Genomic DNA, 23,031 nt, shown 5'->3' with positions numbered 1-23,031 from the left:
ATCCCACGTGGAGGCACATAGTGGTTTGGATTCTACTTGAAGCTGTAGGTCCAGTCCCAATTACCCTATCTGAGCATAATGTAGGCTTCAAACAAATATTAACATGGTGAAACATTTGAGTTGTAAATCTACCAATCATACAGTTTCAGAGCAGTACAATGTAGGGATGATATAACACAAACCAAACAGAAGATTACTCCAGCTGAGTCCAGATGCCCGAGCCTCACTAGTCTGTTAAATGCAATCCAGGGTATACTACGTGGAAAAAGAGGTTGACATTCAAGTGATTTCGCACACACCAAATATGAAAATGGTCCTGACATTGAGACTAATATCGTGCAAAACAGCTTCAGCATTGAACAAACAGCTGTAACAATTTTAGTTTCTAATGAAATGTCATGTACAGTATTATACCTCATACCAAAGGTCATGTAATTCTCTTTAAAAATGCATTGGTGCCCAGGAGCACCTCACTATCTTATATGATCTGGCAGGCTGGGTACTGTACTTTATACATAAAGAGCAGCCTGACTATAATTCATGTACAAAACAAATGTTACAAGTGCACTAAAAGAAGGATCGACCAAAGCATTGAAAAACAAAATTAACAATGCACGAGTGACTACATGTAGGTACTAGAGATGGGCACAAAATCCAGATAACAGATATCCAGATTTGATGAAAGATTTGTAGAAATTCCATAATGAAATGGTGAATAAAATAATTCACTGTATTTTCCATAACTTATAGTAAATTCCTAGCGTTTCCAACATTGGTGATGTTTTTGATATTCCCTGCAATTTATGATCTTTCAAAATTTTGGACCAGGCTTGGGAATGGATTGAATTTGTTATGTGAGGCACCACTATAATTGAATACTCCCCCTCCTCCACTAAAAACAATGAAATTTTGAATAAATGCAATCAGTATTTCTCAGTTTATTTTCTGGATTTAGAAAACCCAGAATAAATGTCTAAATTTCTTATAATTTATTAAATGTATGGATGTATTATGTATTATTTATGGATGCACTGACAGGGATTATTGGGGTCACAGTATGTAATTTCACCTGTCCATTTGCTGCATGTTTTACCATGGGATGATATTGAGAGAGTGATCAGTTTATAAATTATTAGCCTGTCATGAAGTTACAGAACCCTAATATTAAATATGGTTAATCTGAAACTTCGGAACACACTAAAGTTTCAAAACTGATACTGAAAATTTATTGTTACTTCACAGAAATTTAAGCCAAAAATGGAGGACATGAACCCAGGTGTTGGGCATAACAAGTCAGCTACGGAGTCAGCTCTGGTTTCACCGATTTTTCACTTCTACTGTTATTACTGTGTGGGATTGACTGTGTTACATTTAAAACACATTTATAGTTAATTTGATGCTCATCAATAGTTGCTGAGTATAGTTGTAACTCAAAATATTTAGTAATTACACTATAATTATTATTATTATCACAAATGGTGATAATATCTTGCAGGAATCGAGAAGAAATACTACATGGCAATCAATGGGTAAATTCAGAACTAGCAAGAAAAAACAAATACCTACATATTTGCATTTAAATTTTATTACTGGATTCGGATGTTGCAGAGGTTACAATTCTAACATTTCACCTGACCATTCTCCATGGAAGTGGGTACAAAAATAGATTTCTTCACAATCAGCCTTGTTTATGGCACTGCTTATGCTTTGAGATACCTCATATGATGTTCGATGTGCTTTCCTATGAAAGATGCAATGAAGAAGTAGCTGTGGTCGTACCCTTCCTGCATCTGCAGTACGAGGCCCATTTTTGCATCCCGACAAGCATCCACAAAGTCATCAGGGAGGAGTTGATGATCCTTCAGGAACTGATCTTCTTTTCCCTATAATTAATAATAATGGGTATGTATTCTAATCATAAACTTATTTTATTAATATCATACAATAATGTTGCTTTCCCAAGACTAATCACACCTCATCAATACATAAGGAAAATTGACGATAATTTTACTGGTATAATAGATTTAAAAATAACTTGCAATTTTGTTATTAGTTTTTATGAACATAAAGGTGTAATTCGTGTATCTGGCTATCTTCAAGAAAATTTCCAAATATGCAGGTTATTTTTCTGTAGTAAAAACATTGTTTATTTTCTAGCATTTTGCCAGTAAGGTAAAATGTTGGTTGCTGTCTAACAGCTCCAGAACATGGTAGTAAAAAAAGACTGGAAACCCTTGGGTTCCGCTGACTCTTCAAAAGTGATAAATCAACCTCCGTAGGCACAAAAGATTATTCACAAACATAGGATGTGGCACACGTGTGGCCTATTCCCCTCTTTTTTTTTTTTTTTTGTTGTTGTTGTTCTTCCCTCCATCACACTACTATCCTCCCTCCATTTGACCTGCGGGTGAGCACTGTGCAGAACATGGATCCTCCCACTTTTTGATAATAATTTGACTTTTTAAAGTCCTGCACAAAGTTTTTGAGACCAGACTGTTATTCACATTGTTAACCTCACCATAGACGACAGCAGAGATTCTTCAGTGGTAACAGTCCCCTTGGAAAACTTAAGTAAAGCTGTAAGCTTATACCCTTTCAGTATACTCCAACCAATACCATACACACATGCATATATATAAAATGCTGTTCATAATGGATTGACACACACCCCTACTATCCATGACAGAAATATTGAGCCCTCAGTTTACGCGCTTGTGAAATTGTACTCCGTGGGAGGAAAAAATTCAAATATACCTCATTGAAAAGCTTCAAGTATCTACTTTTTAATAAGCATTATCTGAAAATTATTTTTAACTTTGGTATCTTACTATAATAAAAAAAATCCCTTAAAAGTGTAGTTTTTCTTCCAATTTTCACGAACAGGGAACTTAACACCATACAGTTCATAATCGACTGTAGAGTAGTCACACGAAAAGCTTGCCACAATCACTGATGCGCAGAGAACACAATTTCGCCTGTGTGACCCAATGCTTATCACGGGGCTGCTCTGCTTGATAATACGCTCGTTGCAGGGCACAGTCTTCAACATTGGCTCGGGCGGTATGTATCGTCCCGCGGTGCACGCACAGCAAGAGCGAGTTAGTGTTATTGTGGAATCGTGGTGGCTCGTGGCATTCTGTGTTAAAATATTAAAATATCAGCTCTACGTGACTGTGTATGTGCTGCAGAGTGTAACAATGGCCCCACATAAGTCTAAATTAGGAAGTGCCAAAACATTACATATTGAAACAAGGGAAGTTATTTATAACGTCTACAAATTCATGAGAAATGAAACAGGTGCTCCTCGCAATGTAAAAGAAATTCAAGTGAAAGTGGCGAAAGCAATGGGTGTGTCCGAAAGGTTGGTGCAGAGTGTTCTTCAACAAGCGAGAACGGTTGAAAGTGGGGAAGTTGAATTGTTTACAACGCCGGGGAAAAGAAGACCAAAATGTGTCAAAAAGTGTGAATTGGATGATTTTGATAAGTGTGTGCTAAGGCAAACAATTCACAATTTTCATACAACCAATGCCGAGAGACCAACGCTGGAAAATATTTGTAGGAAGTTGTTTGAAGATATACAGTTTCAAGGTGGTGTAACTACACTAAGCAATATAGTTCGAGGCTTGGGATTTCGATGAAAAAAAAAAAAAGACATGCGCAGAATATTAATGGAGAAGAATGACATAAGGTTTTTGCGAATGCAATACATAAGGAGCATAAAACGGTACCGAAAAGAAGGCAGGTCTATTGTTTACACTGACAAAAACATATCTGCATGCAGGTTCTCAAGCAGGTTTCATGCCAAATGCCTTGTTAATTTTCAAATCCCACCAAAAAACTGGAGGTTATAACGACAAGATGAACTACAAAAAGTATGAAAGATGGTTGACAGAGAAATTAATTCCTAATTTGCTGCCCAGTTCTGTAATCGTAATGGATAATTCTTCGTACCATAATGTGCAATGTGAGCGTGCACCTACGTCATCCTCTCGTAAGACAGTTATGCAGGACTGGTTGACAGAGAAGGGAATTCCATATTCTGATGAGATGTTAAAACCTGAGTTGTACGCCTTGGTTAAAACCCACAAATGCTCATAAAAGACATATCAAATTGACAGACTGCTAGTCATCTATGGCCACACTGTCCTCCACCTCCCTCCTTATCATCCGGACTTAAACCCAGTGGAAATGATTTGGGCTGAAAATAAAAATTATGTAGCTCAAAAGAATGTCACTTTCAACCTCGATGATGCAAGAACGTTGCTCATGGAAAAGATAGTCAATTGGAGCAGAGGATTGGGCAGCTCGCTGTAGCCATGTAAACAACATTGAAAACAAGTACATTGAGAGTGATCACATATTGGATGAAGCATCCGAACGGATTGTCAACCTGGGAGATGACAGCGACACTGATAGCGATAATGATAGCACCATGGATTATGATGGCAGTGAAGATGAAATGAGTTGGATTCATCCACTTTAAGAAGATGCAGACTAGGAACACATTATGTAAGTATTATTATTAAAATTATTACCCTTATTCATAATTGTAATAAAGTACTCTTATAGTTTTCAATTTGTGTATTAACATTCAGTCGGTCAAGACTCCTAGATCGGCTGTCGCCTTGCAAACATCCATCTACGCGTCAACCTTCGTTCGGACGAAGGACGGAGATACCGAGTTGACCTGAATGTTGGTGAAAGTCCTCGCAAATTTTGTGGAAAGCTTTTCTTGTGACTACTCTACATATAATTTTAAGATTTTGTGTACTTCAAGTTTGATTATTTTTGCACCTCTGTAGCAAAAATTAAATGCATATTTTTACTAGATGCTTCAAAATTGGGCATTTCAGGGAAATGCGCAAACTTGAAATGGATAATTACAAATTCAATGAAATTGCAAAAAACTGTTGATATAACGCATATGATCAAATTCCAGAAGTTTGGCATGTGTATCTCAAATATGGTTCCAGATATTAATTATTCTTTCGCACTCCTTATATGGTTAACGGGTGCATGCCGTATGGCAGGGTGTGGCCAATCTCAGACTCCGTGGGCTGCAGGCGACTTTCACAGCATTGCCGTTTCACTGAACTTTACAGCGAGAATCGCGCAAGTGCATTCCGTCGAGCCCATCAAAAGTATTGTCGAGCATAAAATTATGAATGAAATATTTCTCATATTGCAAATGGAGTACTGATGTACAGCAGTTTTTTGTTTTGTTGGTGGGGGGGGATTTTTTCTAGCTATTAACTTCATACGAACGTCATCTCCTTCGATACCCGGTGCAGGTATATAGTGGTTCGGATCCCACTTTAAACTGTAAGTCCAGTCCCGATTAGCCTTACTGTGCATTAAAGTGAACTTAAAGAGTGAGAAAACACCACCACTCAGCTTTATATGAACGTCATATTCCCAGTATTATTTTATGTCGCACATTTAAACATATATATTGAGTGCAACGATGTTCGGTGAGAGATCCAGTCTTCTCTGTATACAATAATAACGCAACTGCTGTGTACAGCGATTTCATAAGCAAAGGAAACAGAGCGAGGTGAGTACTAGCGATAGCAACGCATTAAAAATTATATTTAAAAAATTGCGCATTTGAAGCCTTCATGCCAACTAACATTTTAAAATATATTTTGAGCAAAAATGCATGTAAAATTCACTTAAGCTTTGTATCCAGTAGTGTTGGTGGTATCAGCATTTAACGTGTTGCTATACATTCCACCTGAAATATTGCTTTTATATTTTGGTCTGTTACACAGCTGCAACTGTTGTAATAAGCAAGAGCTGTGGGTTGTTTTAGAGATACAGAAGGACTAAAAACTAATAAATTTTCAATAAATATAATGAGTGAAAGGTAAAAGTATAAAATGCTGTTCATAATGGATTCTGTTGAACTGGATAATTAAAATAAGTGTCATGTATCTTTCTTCTCACATTTTGCAAAAACTTGTCCAATAAAATATTGGGTTGATGCAAAGTTTTGTTGTTCCCTTTTTCTTTACATACCTTTTTCACTGTGCTGACGTAATACCCAAACACTCCGCCGTGCACTTGACACCTTGGTTTATGTCGCGAAATGTGCCAATTCATTTCTCCTGGTAGAAATTTCTCTTGGCATTGACAATCATTTCTTTTGCACCACTATGATATTACCATCTTGCCATTATCATGTAACAAAAAAATCACTTTACAGAACCGCCATCACTCAATACTGTGTGTACGAACAAACACGCGAACTTGTGAGAGACCGACTGCCTGGACAGAATGCACGTAAGATTTATTATGGCTATCTGGGTGTTCAAGCAATATTCATGGCAGGAATGTAAACACAGAAGTAACAAAATAAACTTTCGACATCTCTACAATGCTTTCCTTTGCTCAACACATTATTTCGGCTCATTTCCAGTGTCAAAGCTGGTTGGATGCAGAATTTAAAGGGCAAGCGGAAATGCTTGGCAACAAAGATCACTTGCTCTACATGCGTTCTTAGCAACGATGTGAATTGCGCGGGAACTGGTTGCCAAGGTTGCCAAGAAAAACAATTCTCTCTCTTGTTTTCAATTCGCACAGTGTGAAAGAATGAGATATGGAAATTTGGTTTTTATTCCACGGCCATCATTTTGATATGCATTTCATGACAATTGCACTGGCCATTTCCAAGATTGCAACATCATAATTAATTTAATTATTAATTGTGGCTGTTCCACAGCTGATAGTACCATTATATTTGGCTGAAATATTTCCACATAAACAAGCTTCAATCACAAAAAAAAATCATATTTCTACGACTGTTTTACATGAAGCTACACACAATTGAATTCAACTAATGTAAAAATTACATGAAAAAACTACTTTTACAAACATTTTTGTCTGAATAGAAAACAAAGTTAAAATCACTTTGTCTTGCTTTTGTCTGAAAGCAGACACTTGTAGCTTTCCAATTAGGTATATTTGATTTTTCCCTCCCACAGTTTACAGTTTTACAAGCACGCAAACCAAGGGCTTATGGATAGTAGTTAGGGTTACAATGAACAGGTTTATAGTGGGGAGGCAAATGGTAATATACTTGCCTTCCGTGGGATTTTTGTGGTACAATAATGGGAGTTAGCTTTTCTGAAAGGTATTGGCACAAGGAAATCGAATATGGATGTTGCCAGTCCGAAAAATTGTGCAGGGGGCTGGGAGGGGGGATTCAAAATGGCCGACAACTTGTTTCACCGAAACAGCAATATCTTCATCATTTATACTACTTCAACAAATTTTCAAAGCTTTAAATACTTCTTGATGCAGTTTCTACAATTACTAAAATATTGCGAATAATATAAATGAACCTGTTAGCCTCTTACGGATTGCTTAATACAGCTCTTCTGGTTTCCGTTGAAGGGTTACTTTGTGTCGCAGAGTATAAAAAATATTTTGGAATGAAACAAAATATTCAATGTGTAGCTTTCATTATTTTATTTTATTTAAGTACCCCATCATCATAAATTTTAGATACAAGGACAGAAAAACTCCATGGCATCATATTGATGTATTTGTTTGTTACCGAAAACACAATGAAATTAATTAAATATTATAATAATCTGTTTCAGAAGATCATTACTACAAAGTGTTTGAAAACAGGAGGTCGTCCAAATAAAAATAATGTAAAATAATAATTACACTTATTAATCAGTTTCACTGTCTTCATATGAACTATTATCCCCATTCCGGTCAAAACAGTTATTTACATCATTGTCGGGTCCACATATTCACACGTCAGTGCAGGGAAAGGCATGACGTCTGCATTTACATACAAGTGTTGAAAATCTACTCTTTTTGCATGAACATTTCACTAGCTCAAGAATGGCCTGTGGGGCAGGTTGCATCGTGGTCATCTGGGGTACAAATATACAGTTTTGTCTTTCCCATCCATAACCAGCATCTGGCTGTGGAATCTTCGGATTCGCAACAACATCATTTCGCCATACCATGGCTTGATAATGTGCTCTCAATATAGCACAGCGAAGTGCTGACTGTGTTGGTGGCATTTTCTCTCATTCGGCAATTTTCTTTGAAACAAGGTAAACTGGACAGCTCCAACATCCGATTTTGCAGAGTTTGGCATGTAAAGTTTACAAACAAAACGTTCTAACGCATCAAAAATACCATTAGATGGTGTTGCATCCAATCCCAAGTTTGCAAAAGCTTGCAAAAGCTTGCAAAATACGACTGACACTATTAATGTCTTCATCACTAGCAATATCTTCTGTTGCAGCATGTAATATCTTTGCTATGAGCCATGACTTCATTTCATTAACAAGTACATTGTCTTTTATTGATGAAAAATTAGTAGGGGAACCTGTCCTAAAATGACATACGGTAAGGAAAAAATGCTGTAGCAAGTGTATTAATTGCAACTCTTTGTTTATTTTTTACATATTAAGAACTCAAAGCATTACCTTTTATATGGTACAGTTAAAAATAGTATATGTTATGTTATATGCTCTTTACAAATGTTTTTTGAAAAATACAACAGTGCGTTATTTTACCTGAGGTACTTAGATAAAATGACATACCCATTTATAACACATAATTGAATGTTACATACCCTTTCATATAACACGTAATTGAAACTTTTTACTTGCATAAATCGCAAGTAAATGTCTTTGGTACACTAGCACACTCATTGTGCACCCACATTGAACTTTGTATGCACTTCAGCCATGTTTCCTTAGGTTTCGAATGACTGAATAAGTCGTTGCAATAGACGCATCATCATCACTATCATGTAGCTCAGAATCATCATCGTCATTATCATCAAACTGAAGTTTAATCTTGGCTTGTCGGGCTGTCCGTCTTGACTCTAATAGTTCCTTCTCTGTAACTTTTGTCTTCACTTCGGCGAGATAAGGGCTGCCTGTTAAGACTTGTGGTGCCTCACGCTTCCTTTTTCTGGAGGACCTGGCCTGGGATGTAGAGGGTAGCGGTGTTATGTCGATTGGTCTGAGCAATGAGGGTGATGAAGTTGCAGTTACAGATGTGGTACCACAAGGTGATGGCATTGCAGACGGCGGAGGAAAAGATTGTGCAATTTCGGTTACAGTAGTCAAAGCTGGAAATGAAGATGATTCGGCCGCAGTTTCAGGTGTATCAATTCCTGGCTGGATCCCACCTTCCCACCGGCGGAAAAGTTGTTTGGTAACGACCCAATCCTTTATCTACTCCAACCACCTGCTTGTTTTTCCCCTGCACTCTCATCCGCAGCGTAACCTGGAGAACGCAGAACGTCTGGGATGCACGTTGCCAACCCATTTCTCCATTGTTTATTGCATTTATAGCACGTTGCACAGTGTCCTTATACCATGACTGTCTGTCAGTTTTTCTTACGTACTCTCCAACCATTATTTCTGTAGCCTAAAATAATAATAAAAGAAAACATTTTCAGTCTGCTTTACATAATATCTACAATAATTCAGTTGCAATAGTGATTTATTTAATTAACTTTAGCCATTACTGGTATTATTTACACATTGAACAACTTTCAACACTTACATATTATATGCCTTGGCAATAATATAATTCCTATTAAATGTGTAGGTCCACAAAAGTATTTACTCTGGTAAAATGACATGCTATGTCATTTTATCCTAGTTAAGGGTATGTCATTTTACCCTCTTTCATAACCTGAAACAGGAGTGTAAATGCTCGCGTTTATGAATACTTGCAACATTTTACAACGGGTTTATAATATGCACAATATAACTAATTCCTTACCTTATTTATACAAATGTTGGCCCGCTTATTGTAATTGTAGAAATCTGACATCAAACAATGATCACCTCAAACTTTTACAACTCCGTGTTTAAGGATTACGCTCCTGTTCCGAAATGCTTTACACAATGGCACCGCCACTCACACAGGTTCTTTGTTGTCTACTACAGTACACAATCAGAGACTGAAAAGTACTGCCCCTTGCGGCAGTAACGAGAAACTCAAGGTATGTCATTTTATCTGAGTATGTCATTTTAGAACAGGTTCCCCTATATGTTGGAGATTTTGGGGTTGGTTTTGTTAGCATATTGCATTATTTCAATAGTGTCACGGTGTCTGGAATTTCTGTTAGGGCTCTATTGTTTGATGATTTGATCAAGTGTATAGCTGGTGAATTATCATCTGATTCTTTCTGTTGATAAATGCATGCCCCCCCTCGAGCCATGAAAATTTTTAATTTCAACGTATAAAAACCTACAACAACTACGTTGATGGTTTCTCAAATTTTGCATGAATTTCGATTTTGTCCTTGCACAAATGAATAGGTTGTTTCTGGACAGAGGCAGGCTCTAGAAGTCTGCAATATTGGGCTATTTCAGTTCTATAACCATTGCCGCAAGGCTATTAGATGTTCCGATTTAGTCGGAACAGTTCATTTCTTTTAATCCATGTCCCAACCTTTTCGCCTCGGCTCTGTCACAAATGTTTCACATAATTAGAATGGAGGGGAATTTTCTATACTCTTTACATTATGGAAGAAAGGTTCCTCAATGACTGCAATACAAAACCAACCATATAAGGGACATTTAGCTCTCCACCCGCACCACAAGGTTTGTGATCCCTTTTCGCCACCACTGAGCAGAAGGATAAAAAAAACCTTTAATTTCTTTCTCAGTCATCAGGATTTTTCTGCAACTGATGTCCATTCTGTCACTCAATGGCTTAGGGTTAATTAATATCATGTAAATAGGGGAATCCACTTCACAGCAGAATCGTTGCTAGATTTTTGGGGCAAAAAATTGCCTGAAGTACTTTTAACATATATTGTTATTTGTCCAAAACACTCAAGAAATTAAGTACATTATTACTTACGAAATTCTGTCAATCAGAATTTGTTATACTGCAACTTTTCTTGTTTTCTACTTTTAATTGTCTTGAACATAAATACACAGTGGTGTGACCGTACAACAGACAACTTTCACAGTGTGCAGAGGACATCAAGGCCAAAAAATTCAATGCTACGAGCCGTTGATAATGGCATTTTCTATCCCACATGTATGCATCCCCATTTAAGAGCTTCTTGGTTGCCACTGGCAATTATTTTTACTATCAAATAAGATTCTAAAAGTGAAAATACACCATAGAAACAATATTACACCAGCAGACACACTGCCAGGGTGAAGTCACTTAGCCATTCCCTTCAAATAATTTATTTACAGGGTTCGCACTGACTTCAAAGTCCTGGACAACTGGAGGAGTCAGGAAAACAAGGGTAGGACTGAGGTCATTGGAAACAAATTATTTTTTAAAAAAGCTTTCAAAACCTGGAAAAGTCAGAGGAATTAAATGATTTTTGCTTGGCAGAATTTGTAACACATTTCGTTCTATCTTCCCAACAATCTTCCTTTTTGGGTAATATTGCTTATAAATGGTTCTTTCATTTATTTACAAAAATGTTCAACAAACGTGATTCATTCGATTAACTCACAAACTTGAAGTGTAACTCTTATTTTTTAGCATGTGAAAGCATTACACAGTTATGTAAAATACCTGAAAAAATCAGGGACTTTCAAAGTGGGTGTGAACCCTCATCTATAAACCCCACATACGTACATATCTTGCATTTCGTAGGCTATTTGAATTGTTTGCATTGTGCACACATGTAATCTACCCCTATCATTAGAGGCACATATTTTTGGTAAATAAAAAGGCAAAATTTCGGTACAAAAACTGAGTCAATTTCGGGTTCAAAAGCGGTAAATAAAATAAAATATCGGTGTTATAGAGGTGAAAAAATGGATGAAAAGTGGTATATAAAAAGACATATTGGTTTTAAAATTGTGAAAATAATCCTAAATTTGATTTAAAAACTACACTTATTCCACAGAATTAACATTTCACTTCTAATAGCACATTTATGTAGTTAACAGAGTTTTAAGTTTATTTCTGTGTAAAGGGGTCCATTTTTGCTTCTCCAATATTAACAGCAGAATTAATCAATTTTCCGGGAATTGCATAACTCTCAGGATAATTCAGACCTCTGAAGGTGTCGCGTCGGTATATAAACGGTAAATTTCGTGTTTAAGAGTTAATTTCGCTTTTTGCAGTTCATTTCGCATTATTTCGTGACAAAATATGGTCACAAAATGCACCTCACACCTTTCAAAAACATGAAAAATTAACACTACAATGTGTTTTTTCAAATTTCGTTTTTTCGTCAAAAACGAAATATGCATGCCCCTACCTATCATACATTTTTTTTTCGCTCTCTGACAGAAACAAATGTCAGTGTCAACTGTAAATATTTGTCACATGGTTGCATACATATAGGTTAGAAAATGCTGTTCTTCAACATTTTGTAACAAAATTAGCAAATTTCTCTACCCACCCTCTCCACACACGCACATATATACATTGTATAATATGAGAGAAAATTTATTTAAAATTTGCCTATTGGATCTGGCCCCCTACCCCCTCAAAAAATCCTGGGCATGGGCCTGACTCATAGTCTGGGTAGGAATTCTTTATTCAGTAAAAATAACCCATTTTTGGACAAACAATGGCCATCTGTTGGATCCAGGAAAACCATGTGTTCCCAAGGTCCGTCGACTGCTACTTTTCCCCACTCTTGAAGGTCTGGTCATAGCATGGCTTTTTTCAGCCCCTATGTTTACAACCCCGACAGGGTTTCTTTGACGTCATCACGTTGAAACTTCTCAGAGCGTCGGCTATTTCCAGGATTGTAAAGCACACAACACACTTGTTTTTAAGGGAAGAAACGCATATTGAAGAGCATGGCGACATAACTTACATAAAATACATGAATGTATTTGTGCATAGAAAAAATTTAAGTAAGCAAAAGCATAATTTTCCCATGGTTAATGCCAGAAAAACTGTAAAAAGAGCAGCTCTGGAGCCATTGTGTTTGCTTTATGGTGTTCTCCTTTTTATTGTTTGAGTCCTGCCGTTCAGATATCGAATTCGGAAAAATGTTCTTGCTTTACAAACAGTGGTGGCGATTAGGAGGATACGTGGAGAGGAGATCCACCCTAATTTTTGCGTTGCTTTGCACTCCAACTGTGGGATGCATGGGTTCGAGTCTGCCTGGGTTCAGTCTTGGTTCTCGGTCTGTGTATAGGACCGGTGGCAACCTGGCATTGTGAGGAAATTGGAGAGCTACGAGTGAGTAGCGTAACCCGGTCTTGGAAATCTCCTATAACGGATGGGTTTGACATGCTCACCCCACATCACCCTATTACTGGTTGAAGAACTCCACACCTCTAGGTAGGATTGTGGGAGGGAGACTCGCAGTCGGGAGATAGGCCAAGGCCCTTCCAGGGCTGTTGTGCCACGGGGTATTATTATTTCATCTTTAGTTCATGCATGCATGACTTTGAGTCAGATAGAACAATGAATGAAGTAATTATATTAATAATCATAATAGCAAAGAAACATAAAGTGAAATAAAATAAAATAATGAAGTTACAGAATGTTAATAGCTATAAGAGGTTTTACGAATAAAGTTGCTCGTTGTTACAATATGAGTTTCTGATTACAAGTTGCTCGTAATTCAGTAATTATTTGTAAGAATGGCACCCTTCTTCAGCCACTTCTTTGGTGTTAAGTCCTAACAATTCGGATTGTAAACCACGTTCCTAACATTCCGGTAAAAAGTATTAGCAACCTGAAATTTCTTTTCGATAGCCTTTGCTCTATCAATTTTTCTGAACTTTTCATCGGACGGAAATATATGGAAAAAAAAATATTAGTATTTTTTGTTTTCTTAAGATAGTGCGGACATGCGCTTACAGCACAGGGACATATTATCATCACTCTGACACTATAATATGATTTTCAATAAAAAAAATAACTGGAAATACACGAATACAAGAGCAAGGAAAGAACACAGAAACACATTTCCCTTGCTACAACTAACAGATACCAAACTTTCCCCAGCGATCTTTCATTGGTATGACGTCACAGTTTTACAACCGCCTCAACTTGCCAAAAAGGGCCTTATGAACAGACCTTCTGAGGCAAGCGGCAAACAATGTCCACGGGCCTTGATGTGCTCCAAATCCAAATCAGCCAAATCCCTTATTTTATGTAAAATTTCAAAGTTAACATTTGCGCATTTGCAAAACAATGTCCAAAGCCTCAAAAGTCAACTTATTTAGCATAAAATATGCAAGAAAATACCAATGTTTACAAGCCTACATCTAGGTACTGTTCACAACCACCCATGCAAGTCTGCCATCTGGTGTAGACTTGGAACTTCTTCCACAGACTATCTACAGCCACGTGACCTCAGCTAGCCAATCAGGGGCTGCCACAGCTGAGACGTCACAGAGAAAGTAGCTAAGTTCTTTATTATCCTGTGAACTTTCTTACCGGCTTTAGAGAAGGCCGTGTAGTGCTGGAAGTAAAACAAGTGTGTGAATGGCCATGTGGGTCAGGAACAAAGGATTGGCACAAGTTAAAGTTGCCGAAATGTCCGCGTGATGCCTAACAGAGGCAAGTTGGACCACTAGAGTTTTGCAGGTGCAAGGCCATATCACAAAAAGGACAATATGGTGACCTACAATGTTTTTTGTGGAAAATTGTGTGTTATACCCCGAATCTGGTGAGCCAGGGCACATGTCATAGCTGTTTGGACTGTGGCATTCAGATCCAGAGCTACACCAGGCATGCACCCAAGGGAACCACTAATTTGGCCAACACTAGATACCATTCCATGGGATCCAGCTGCAGAGAACCCACATGTGCATGTGATACAAGATACCCCCCTCTTTTTGTTGCATCTCCAGCGAGCCAAAGAAAGGGATGTGTGGTGGAGTGTATGTAAGTGTATAGCCCCAACGTGCAATAATGTAATAATCCTCGACTGATCTGTAAATACTCATGTTGTCATGTTGTATATATCCATTTTTTTCTGTGTACTAAAGTAGGATGTTCATGTTTGGCTGTAGCCATGCCACAATATATGTCTATTAGAAATAAACGTGTCATTTCACTGTGACCGATCTAGTCATCATTTCTTGTGTGCTGCAAGACTGTGATGCCCCTCTGACCTACCGGTATAGAATAGGCTCTAAGTTTGTCTGTAGGCTAACAGGTCTCCCACGGGACACCCGCTGATATCCAGAGAACACTAGGTCAGGAACATCCTGAAGTGGGGAAAGGTGATGCCGAACTTAGAACAAACCTGCCATGCTCAAATAAATGTCATCATCAACCAGTCACCAAGGCTCATCAAGCCATTGGAGATTCCATGTTGTCAAGGCTAGCCCAAAACAAATTTGGTTACCAAATCCAAAAGGACTACGATGGTAGATACCATGTAGGGTTATGCAAATCGGGTCAATCCTCCAGCCAGCTGCTCGGTGAACTCCGTTGTGCTAAATGTGTGCATGACAAAATACTATTGATGATCGCAACCAAGTGCTGCGTAACCATTGCATTGTGGAGGTTCTGAAGAGGACGGGTGCCAAGAAAATAATCATTGTGACACCTCCACCAATTCCCAGGCTAGCTAAAGAAAACAAAGCTAAGTTTTGGGCAAGGTATGATTCTCTTATTGGTAAAATAACCTCACTCGAGAATAATGGTGATGTAAGAGTGCTCGATATTTATTTCATGTTTACTCACAAGGGTCAGGACCTTAACATGTGATTCGAGGGGATCATAGGGTATGGCAGTCATGAAAGGCCTGGCCTGGTCCACCTCAGCCCAAGAGGCACGGATGTGGTTCTCGAGGCATTAGATCGGGTAAAGTGGTTTGCCCAGTCTCAGCCAGAGACCAACATACGCCAGTCACCCAGACAATGGGACGACTTAGATGCCATCATGCCATACGATCCAACTAGGGGAAACTAGCCAACACTACTCTTGTAGGGGGGGTGATGGTGGCCAAGGCAAAGTTAACATTTTCGAGGGTAAGTCACACAGGTAGAAGGTGATGTCAATAAATGATACACACTCAGGGACAATTACAAATCAAAATTGTGGATGGAGTTCTTTTCTGTCTGATAAAGCAAACCTGGTTTTGTAAACACTGTAAGTGGCTTGTACTTCTTTTTAGTGTATTTTCATGATTTTCAATGTCATGATACGTACATCATGTATCCGGAATAATTCCTAATCTACAATTTCATTTTATGTTCGATCATATTTCTGGGTATGCCAAAGAACATACCTCAGAGTCCAAAAGTAATAATAAAATGATTAGGAATCCCCACTACCACCATGTTGGAATAGGGCAAAGGTTAGAAATGATCATAACAGCAAAGGTACGGCCGAAACCAAACATGGATGTTCACCTCCAAGTCAGCCAAACTGAGTACAAAATGGGGCAAGTGAAACGATGTTCAGTGATCTTCCTTAGTGTGCCATCCCAAAACACACAGGCTCAGGAGTGAAGATGGAAGTCACATATGACATGACACTAGAACTGTCCAGTATCCCCAGGGGAAAAAGGGAGTAACAGGAGTGTTTAAAATGCTTGTTACCATTTCCCAAAAGTACTGTGCTATTGTCAAAAGTGAGCAACAAAGAGAAACAGGAACACATACACAGTTGTATGTGAAAAAAGGAAATATAATACATATATGTAACAACATTTCTCCCCATGTGGTCAAGGAATGAGCTGAACAGCTAATAAAACCATTGAGCAAAATTTTCAATAACATTTAGCATGAAACCTTCCCATAAAAACGGAAAATCACTGTGTCACTTTTACCGGCTTTTTGTAAAGTATTTGAACAAATACTATGTGAGAGGACAATGGCTAGCGTACAGCCAGCTACATTTCCCATGAAGCATGGTTTTATATCACGGAGGTCAATAACCACAAATCTTGCCGAATTTACAAATTTTGTAGCTTATGAATTAGACCAAAGAAAACCGGTAGATCTATTCTATGCTGACCTGACCAAGGAGTTCGATTCGGTAAATCATGATATTTTACTTCAGAAGGTATCACATTTTAATGTTTCCAAAAACATAATTATGCTACTAAAATGTAACATACTGGACTGAAAAAAAAATTGCAAATTATAGAGGATACGTATCTCAGGAATATCCTGACTTTTGGAGTGCCGCGACGCTCCAAGTTGGGATCACTCTTTTCTTACTTTTTATTAATGACCTCCCGAAAATAATTGCCTACTATACATCGATGTACAATAAAAATATTTAGAACAATTTGCTCTGACAACGATACCCTCGACTTGCAAGCAGATGCAAATAGCGTACTACAATGGAGTGAAAATAATAGACTTGCATTTAATCTTGATAAGTGTCATGCACAAACTGTAATAAATTTCCTGTATAAAATAGGATGAAAACAAATAACAAGGGTCACTAAATTCACAGATCTTGGTGTCTCATGATGCTAATCTATGATATCCAGCATACTGTTTACCAAGTGTATAAAATATTTGGGTTCATAAGAAGGTGTGAGCAAGATCTGAGAAGTACAGTATTTACTCATGTATAATGCTCAACTTTTTCCAAAATTTTTGCCCCCAAAAACTGTGGTGTGTACTATGCACAGAATAATCCGGACAGCTACATTAAAAACACACATGTTTTGTTTTCACTATGTCACTGTGTATAGCACATACATAACAGGTGCAAATACAAATTACTAGGTTGGATTTTTTTAGTAATAATAATTTACAAAAAAGTAAAATGGCCATTTTCCATGAATTTTCACTCTGTAATGGAATGTTTTGCGACACCAAGAAAAGCAGCGCTGCACCATTCTGGCGGAATTCGACCATGCACTTCCCATCTGACGTGGTGTGTATCAGCAGTATTTGTTGGCAATCAATAATAGAAAACAACTTCCTGAGTACTGAAAATCTATAACATAATTTTGATCTTGCTTTCTTCTACTAAAAAGCTTTGGAATGGATCACATAGCACCAGGTATTGAATAGGTATGATATCAGTTGCTCTTGATCTACAAAGCAACAGTTTTATTTGAATTTGAATTTAAAATTTTAGGTTCATCAGCACTATTTTGCAACCGTTACACTATACAGAGTCCAGCCCCTTACCATAACTGAAGTGGCATAACTGTAATGCCGTACAACTAAAATCTTAAAATTTTCTGACTTTGGTTAAAAGCTGAGGCTGTAAAGGGGCACTTAGCACACAAAACACAGGACAACACACAGAATTATACTGACCACAGCGCCAGTCGCCAGAGCCTCGTCCAGGGTATACTATGTGCAAGTGAGGTTGACAATTGGTTGTACTACGTGGAAGGTCACCCCTTACACACCGCAACAGTTTTATGACCTACAACTAAGAAAGCCATTTCTTGAACTTGAATTGTACTGTGCATTATATTTAAGATATAATTGTTTGTTGCTTTTCCCCATCAAAAAATAAGAGTTCACATTATACATGCGTACATGCGGTTACACACAGTGACATAGTGAAAACATGCATGGTTTCGCACAATTGTTTATGATGATTTCCTGCAAACATTGAAAATCCCATGTGCATAATTTGTATTTACGCATGTTGATATGTACATGTTACACCCAGTTACTAGGAGTCCCTTGAATCTATTCGCGACAGCTTATAAGGCAAAAACGATTTCTGAGGAAGTTATTTCTCTCGCAAAAAAATACCGCTTGATTCACCTCCCGTATGCTGCCAGAATGTCGCAAAACTTTCAGATACAAAGTGAAAACTCATAGGAAACGGCTATTTTGCTTTTAAAAGTTATTTTTTTTAAATTATTATTGGTAAAGAAAGACAACTTGTAGATATATATGTGTTATACACAGTGACATAGTGAAAACATGCATGTTTTCATTTTGGCTGTCCGAATTATTCCATACATAATTTGCACCAGTTCTTGGGGGCAAAAATTTTGGAAAGAAAAGTGCACATTATACACGCGTAAATACATTAATAACTTTGTATGTTTCCCTCGTGCACTCACTCATAGAATCTGCATCGGTAATATGGCAGCTCTTGGACAAAAAATAGAGAAATAGAGATGATTCAGTTAAAATTCTTGAGGTATCTAAAATACAAAGAAGACAAAATGTACCCTAAATTAACTTCTGAGCTTCTATCTCAGTTTAACATTGAAAAAAAAAAAGGAAGGAAGGTTTACACAAAATTTGAGGTGGCAGAGTGGTCAGCACAGCATGCTACGATGTCATGGGATCGAATCCTGGCCTGGGCATGAGTGTTCATTGTGAGTGTCCCTTCAACAATTTCATTATACTATCGCTCATTCTCATCTTCGCAATTAGCCAAAAGTGGCAGAAAAAGCAAAGTAAAATACACTAAATCAATCAATGAAAATCAACTCTAAATTTGATGGGCATGCTACACAAAATTATAAAGAACAAAATAGGCTCAACAGGGTTAGTTATCTGCATTGCAATATTGTGTGCCTCAAATGAGAACCAGACCGAAAACTGGGAGAGATAACATTGAGATGGTAAAAGTAAAGTGCTCCCCTGTGCTCTGCACCATGCCATAAAGGCATATAGGGGGTGTTGGGTTAGGGGCCCACACATTCTTGATCATGGCTGAAGGTAGGGATGATGTGACCAGCACCATGTTCCTGGCCACCTTTGCCCCCTTCCCCCCCTGGAGTTTCCTCCAGGTACTCACTTTGTATGATGCTGGGTGGGTGGGTGCCAGAGCTGCTTGAACAGGTGGAAAAATTCCCGGTTCTTCCCTGCGGGGATCAAACATGGGTCTCTCGCATGGTAGTTTTTTGATAGATCTAAAGGAAATCGCTAAGGATGCAAAAGATTGGATTGATCTTTCCCAAGATAGAAACAGGTGTAAGGCTTGTGTTGCTGCAGCCAGAAACCTTCGGGTTTAAGAATGCTAGAGAGTCAGTAATTAAGTGTGTATGTCGCAATGGAACAATGTTCTGTGGCATCATTGGTCTAATAAATAAATAAATAATTTCATCAGGTACAGGGCATTGGGCAAGAGCCTCAAGTTGCCACTCCCTATGGCTGACTTCGACAGAAGAGCACACATGCCAAAACAAGAAATAAGGAGATGCTGTAGTCATTGGGTTGGGAGGTTCTGCCTCATATGGGTTATTTCCCAGACCTGGTCCTTTCAGACTATGACCTCTTCCACTAGGTGCAGCATCACCTAATGGATTCCCACTAGGAAAATAGTATTGTTGATTTCATGTTTGGGGAATAAAATATGCAGTAGTACATAAATACATGTACTCAAATGAATAACTAAAGTTATTACACTTTGGTGTATTTATTAATATTGTTGAGTTTATCACGTCACCTGGGGAAAGTGTAACAACTATTCTCCTGAGATTTTGGCCAATGTATGGGACCAGTGGCTACCCACCATCGTTGAGGAAATTGGGGACCTACGAATGAGTAGTGTAACCTGGTCATGGAAACCTACAACAACTGGGGGTTCATTGTGCTGACCACACGTCAACCCGTAACTGGTTGGATGATCTTGGGTGAGGGAGGAGTAGGATCAGGTGGGAGGAGGGTGGCAGTTGGTAGGTAGACCCGGGCCCTTAAAGGGCTTTTGCACCACAGGTAAGAAAACAAAATTGAGTTTATAGACTCTAAACCACAGTTGTTCTATTGCCAGCTGCCTGAAAGATGGCAGAAGTGTATAACTTCCAATGGAGATTACTTGGCTGATTAAAATGTAAGACTATTTATCATGAATAAACATTTTCTTTAAAAAAGGCTGATTTTATTTGTATAGCCAATATACAGGGTGTCGCAAAACTCTTTCAACAACGCTTGGGAGCTGGTAGATATCATAAAAACAAGTAACTTTTCCCTATAAAGTTTACCTCGAAAGCGCTTAGTTTCTGTGCTATAAGTGCTTAAAGTCTATCCTGTACGTATGCAACCCAACACAGCAAACGCTTTCTCTGACATAACTAGCAGGGGCGCGTGGCAGGGTTGCCACTAGCGTTCCTCGTTAAGAGAGACGACTTAAAAACAACAACTTGGGAGTCTTGCTTGAGCAAAATCCAAAACATTAATGATACTTGCGATGTTGTAAGAAGGATTCACAGTATTTATAAACTGACCAAAACAAATAATGGGCTGACTGAAATTCAAGATTACTCATTCTAAAATATCTCCATAATTGATTGATTGATTTGGTTTATTTTAATTCGCTTTTCTGCCACCTTTGGCTAATCGCGAAGATGAGGATGATATGATGAAATAACAAATGACATCAATGTCTAGACCAGGATTTAAACCTGAGACACCTGGCGCCGTAGTGAGCTGTGCTAACCACATCACCACAGAGTGTTTCGTATATCATACAATATCAACAATTGCAAGGGACACGTGATATAGGGGAAATCCAGGAACGAACAAATGTAAGCATGATGTGTTTGCTGCCTCGTTTCGAACACGCAGACTGTAATGTAGAAATTTTCAGTGAAAAATGCACGCTCGACCAGGACTCGAACCCGGGTTATTACAATTTATTTGAAAATTATTCCTATCTGTAATAGCGTTATTGCTAATCGTGTTTGTCTCATAAGGAAATAATTGTGATGCTCTTTTAACTTAATGATTGATTGATTCGTTGCTTGATTGATTTGCTTTATTTTACTTAGCTGTTTGTGCCACTTTTGGCTAATATACAAAGATGGTGATGAGTGATGATATGATTAAATTCATGAATGTACATTCACAAACATACATGCCCAATCCGGGATTCGAACCCAAAACCCCTAGCTTATTTTAGAAAACAGTGGCAAATTTTACCGACAACTGATATGCATGTAAGAAAAATTATGCATTTCAAAAATTGGTATCAAGAAAATTCCAACGATAATTTGCAATACTAGGAACATGCGAATTAAAAACTTTCTCTCCTCCCCCCCTCTCTCTCTCTCTCTTTCTCTCCACTCAAACTGGTTAATCTTGAATGCTCTATTAAAGAAGTTGTAGGAAGAAATTAATATTTCACTGAAAGGAATTACATTGAGTTCGGTGCATACTTACTGCCTGTACTAGTTTGTTCTGCACTTCACGATATCGTTTGATATTGGTACATCAAGAGACATCCTCGTAATTTACACTCTTTTCATGTGTGCGAATTAGTTTTCTCATTTTGTGTCTTTGCTTAGCATTCTTATCATGGAACGTGAAAAAAAAAATAATCAAAAGGAAACCATTGAGTACACGTCATAAATTGTACATATTTATCATTCATTGTAGCAACTTGATATCAACATTGAAATGTAAGAGTAATATTTTCGGAAGGCACCAAAATGTCAACTTTTAGTTCACCCTGGAAACAACGATTTGTAGCAAACGAGGGAGATTCTGACATCTAGATGAATTTCCGGAATAATTCGTGTGAATTTATATTATTCTCATTGTACGTAATTTTCCTACACTTTCGGGCAAATAGTAAATACGAGGACATAAGATTCAGTGACATTTTTGTCCAGGTCGAAACTCGTGTCCGGAACATTCGGTAGAGAGGGATCATGTGTTGATCACTAAACGTACCCAGTCACCGAAATGGCTCAAGAATATTCATCTGCCGGAGATTTTTGTTTATTTTCAGCCTGCTTTTTATAACGAACTCGATTTGCAATAGCGCTAGTTCACTTTATTTCTAATAAATAAATTGTAATAACATTACAGTCTGCGTGTTCGAAACGAGGCAGCAAACACATCATGCTTACATTTGTTCGTTCGTAGATTTCCCCTCTCTCACGTGTCCCTTACAATTGTTGATATTGCATGATATACGAAACACTCCGTGGTGATGTGGTTACCACAGCTCGCTACGGCGCCACGTGCCTTGGGTTTAAATCCTGGTCTACACATTGATGTCATTTGTTATTTCATCATATCATCCTCATCTTCGCGATTAGCCAAAGGTGGCAGAAAAGCGAATTAAAATAAACCAAATCAATCAATCAATTATGGAGATATTTTAAAATGAGTAATCTTGAATTTCAGTCTGCCCATTATTTGTTTTGGTCAGTTTATAAATACTGTGAATCCTTCTTACAACATCGCAAGT

At 37.9% G+C, this 23,031-nt stretch overlaps 1 protein-coding gene across 1 annotated transcript in view; it reads right to left on the bottom strand.

Moving 5' to 3' along the window:
* Positions 1 to 1,571: 1,571 nt before the first annotated feature.
* Positions 1,572 to 23,031, bottom strand: part of LOC145993873 (S-formylglutathione hydrolase) — a 66,371-nt gene continuing 44,911 nt past the window's right edge. The window contains exon 6 of the mRNA XM_083129739.1: positions 1,572 to 1,883. Coding sequence (XP_082985865.1) covers positions 1,701 to 1,883 — 183 coding nt within the window. The 3' untranslated portion in view covers positions 1,572 to 1,700. The remainder of the gene's footprint in view (positions 1,884 to 23,031) is intronic.

Source organism: Lepisma saccharinum, chromosome 10 (assembly GCF_977018435.1).
Source record: "Lepisma saccharinum chromosome 10, izLepSacc3.1, whole genome shotgun sequence".
Taxonomy (NCBI): Eukaryota; Metazoa; Arthropoda; class Insecta; order Zygentoma; family Lepismatidae; genus Lepisma; species Lepisma saccharinum.
The sequence above is the reverse complement of the archived record's forward strand: the minus strand, read 5'-3'. Positions and strand labels throughout refer to the sequence as shown.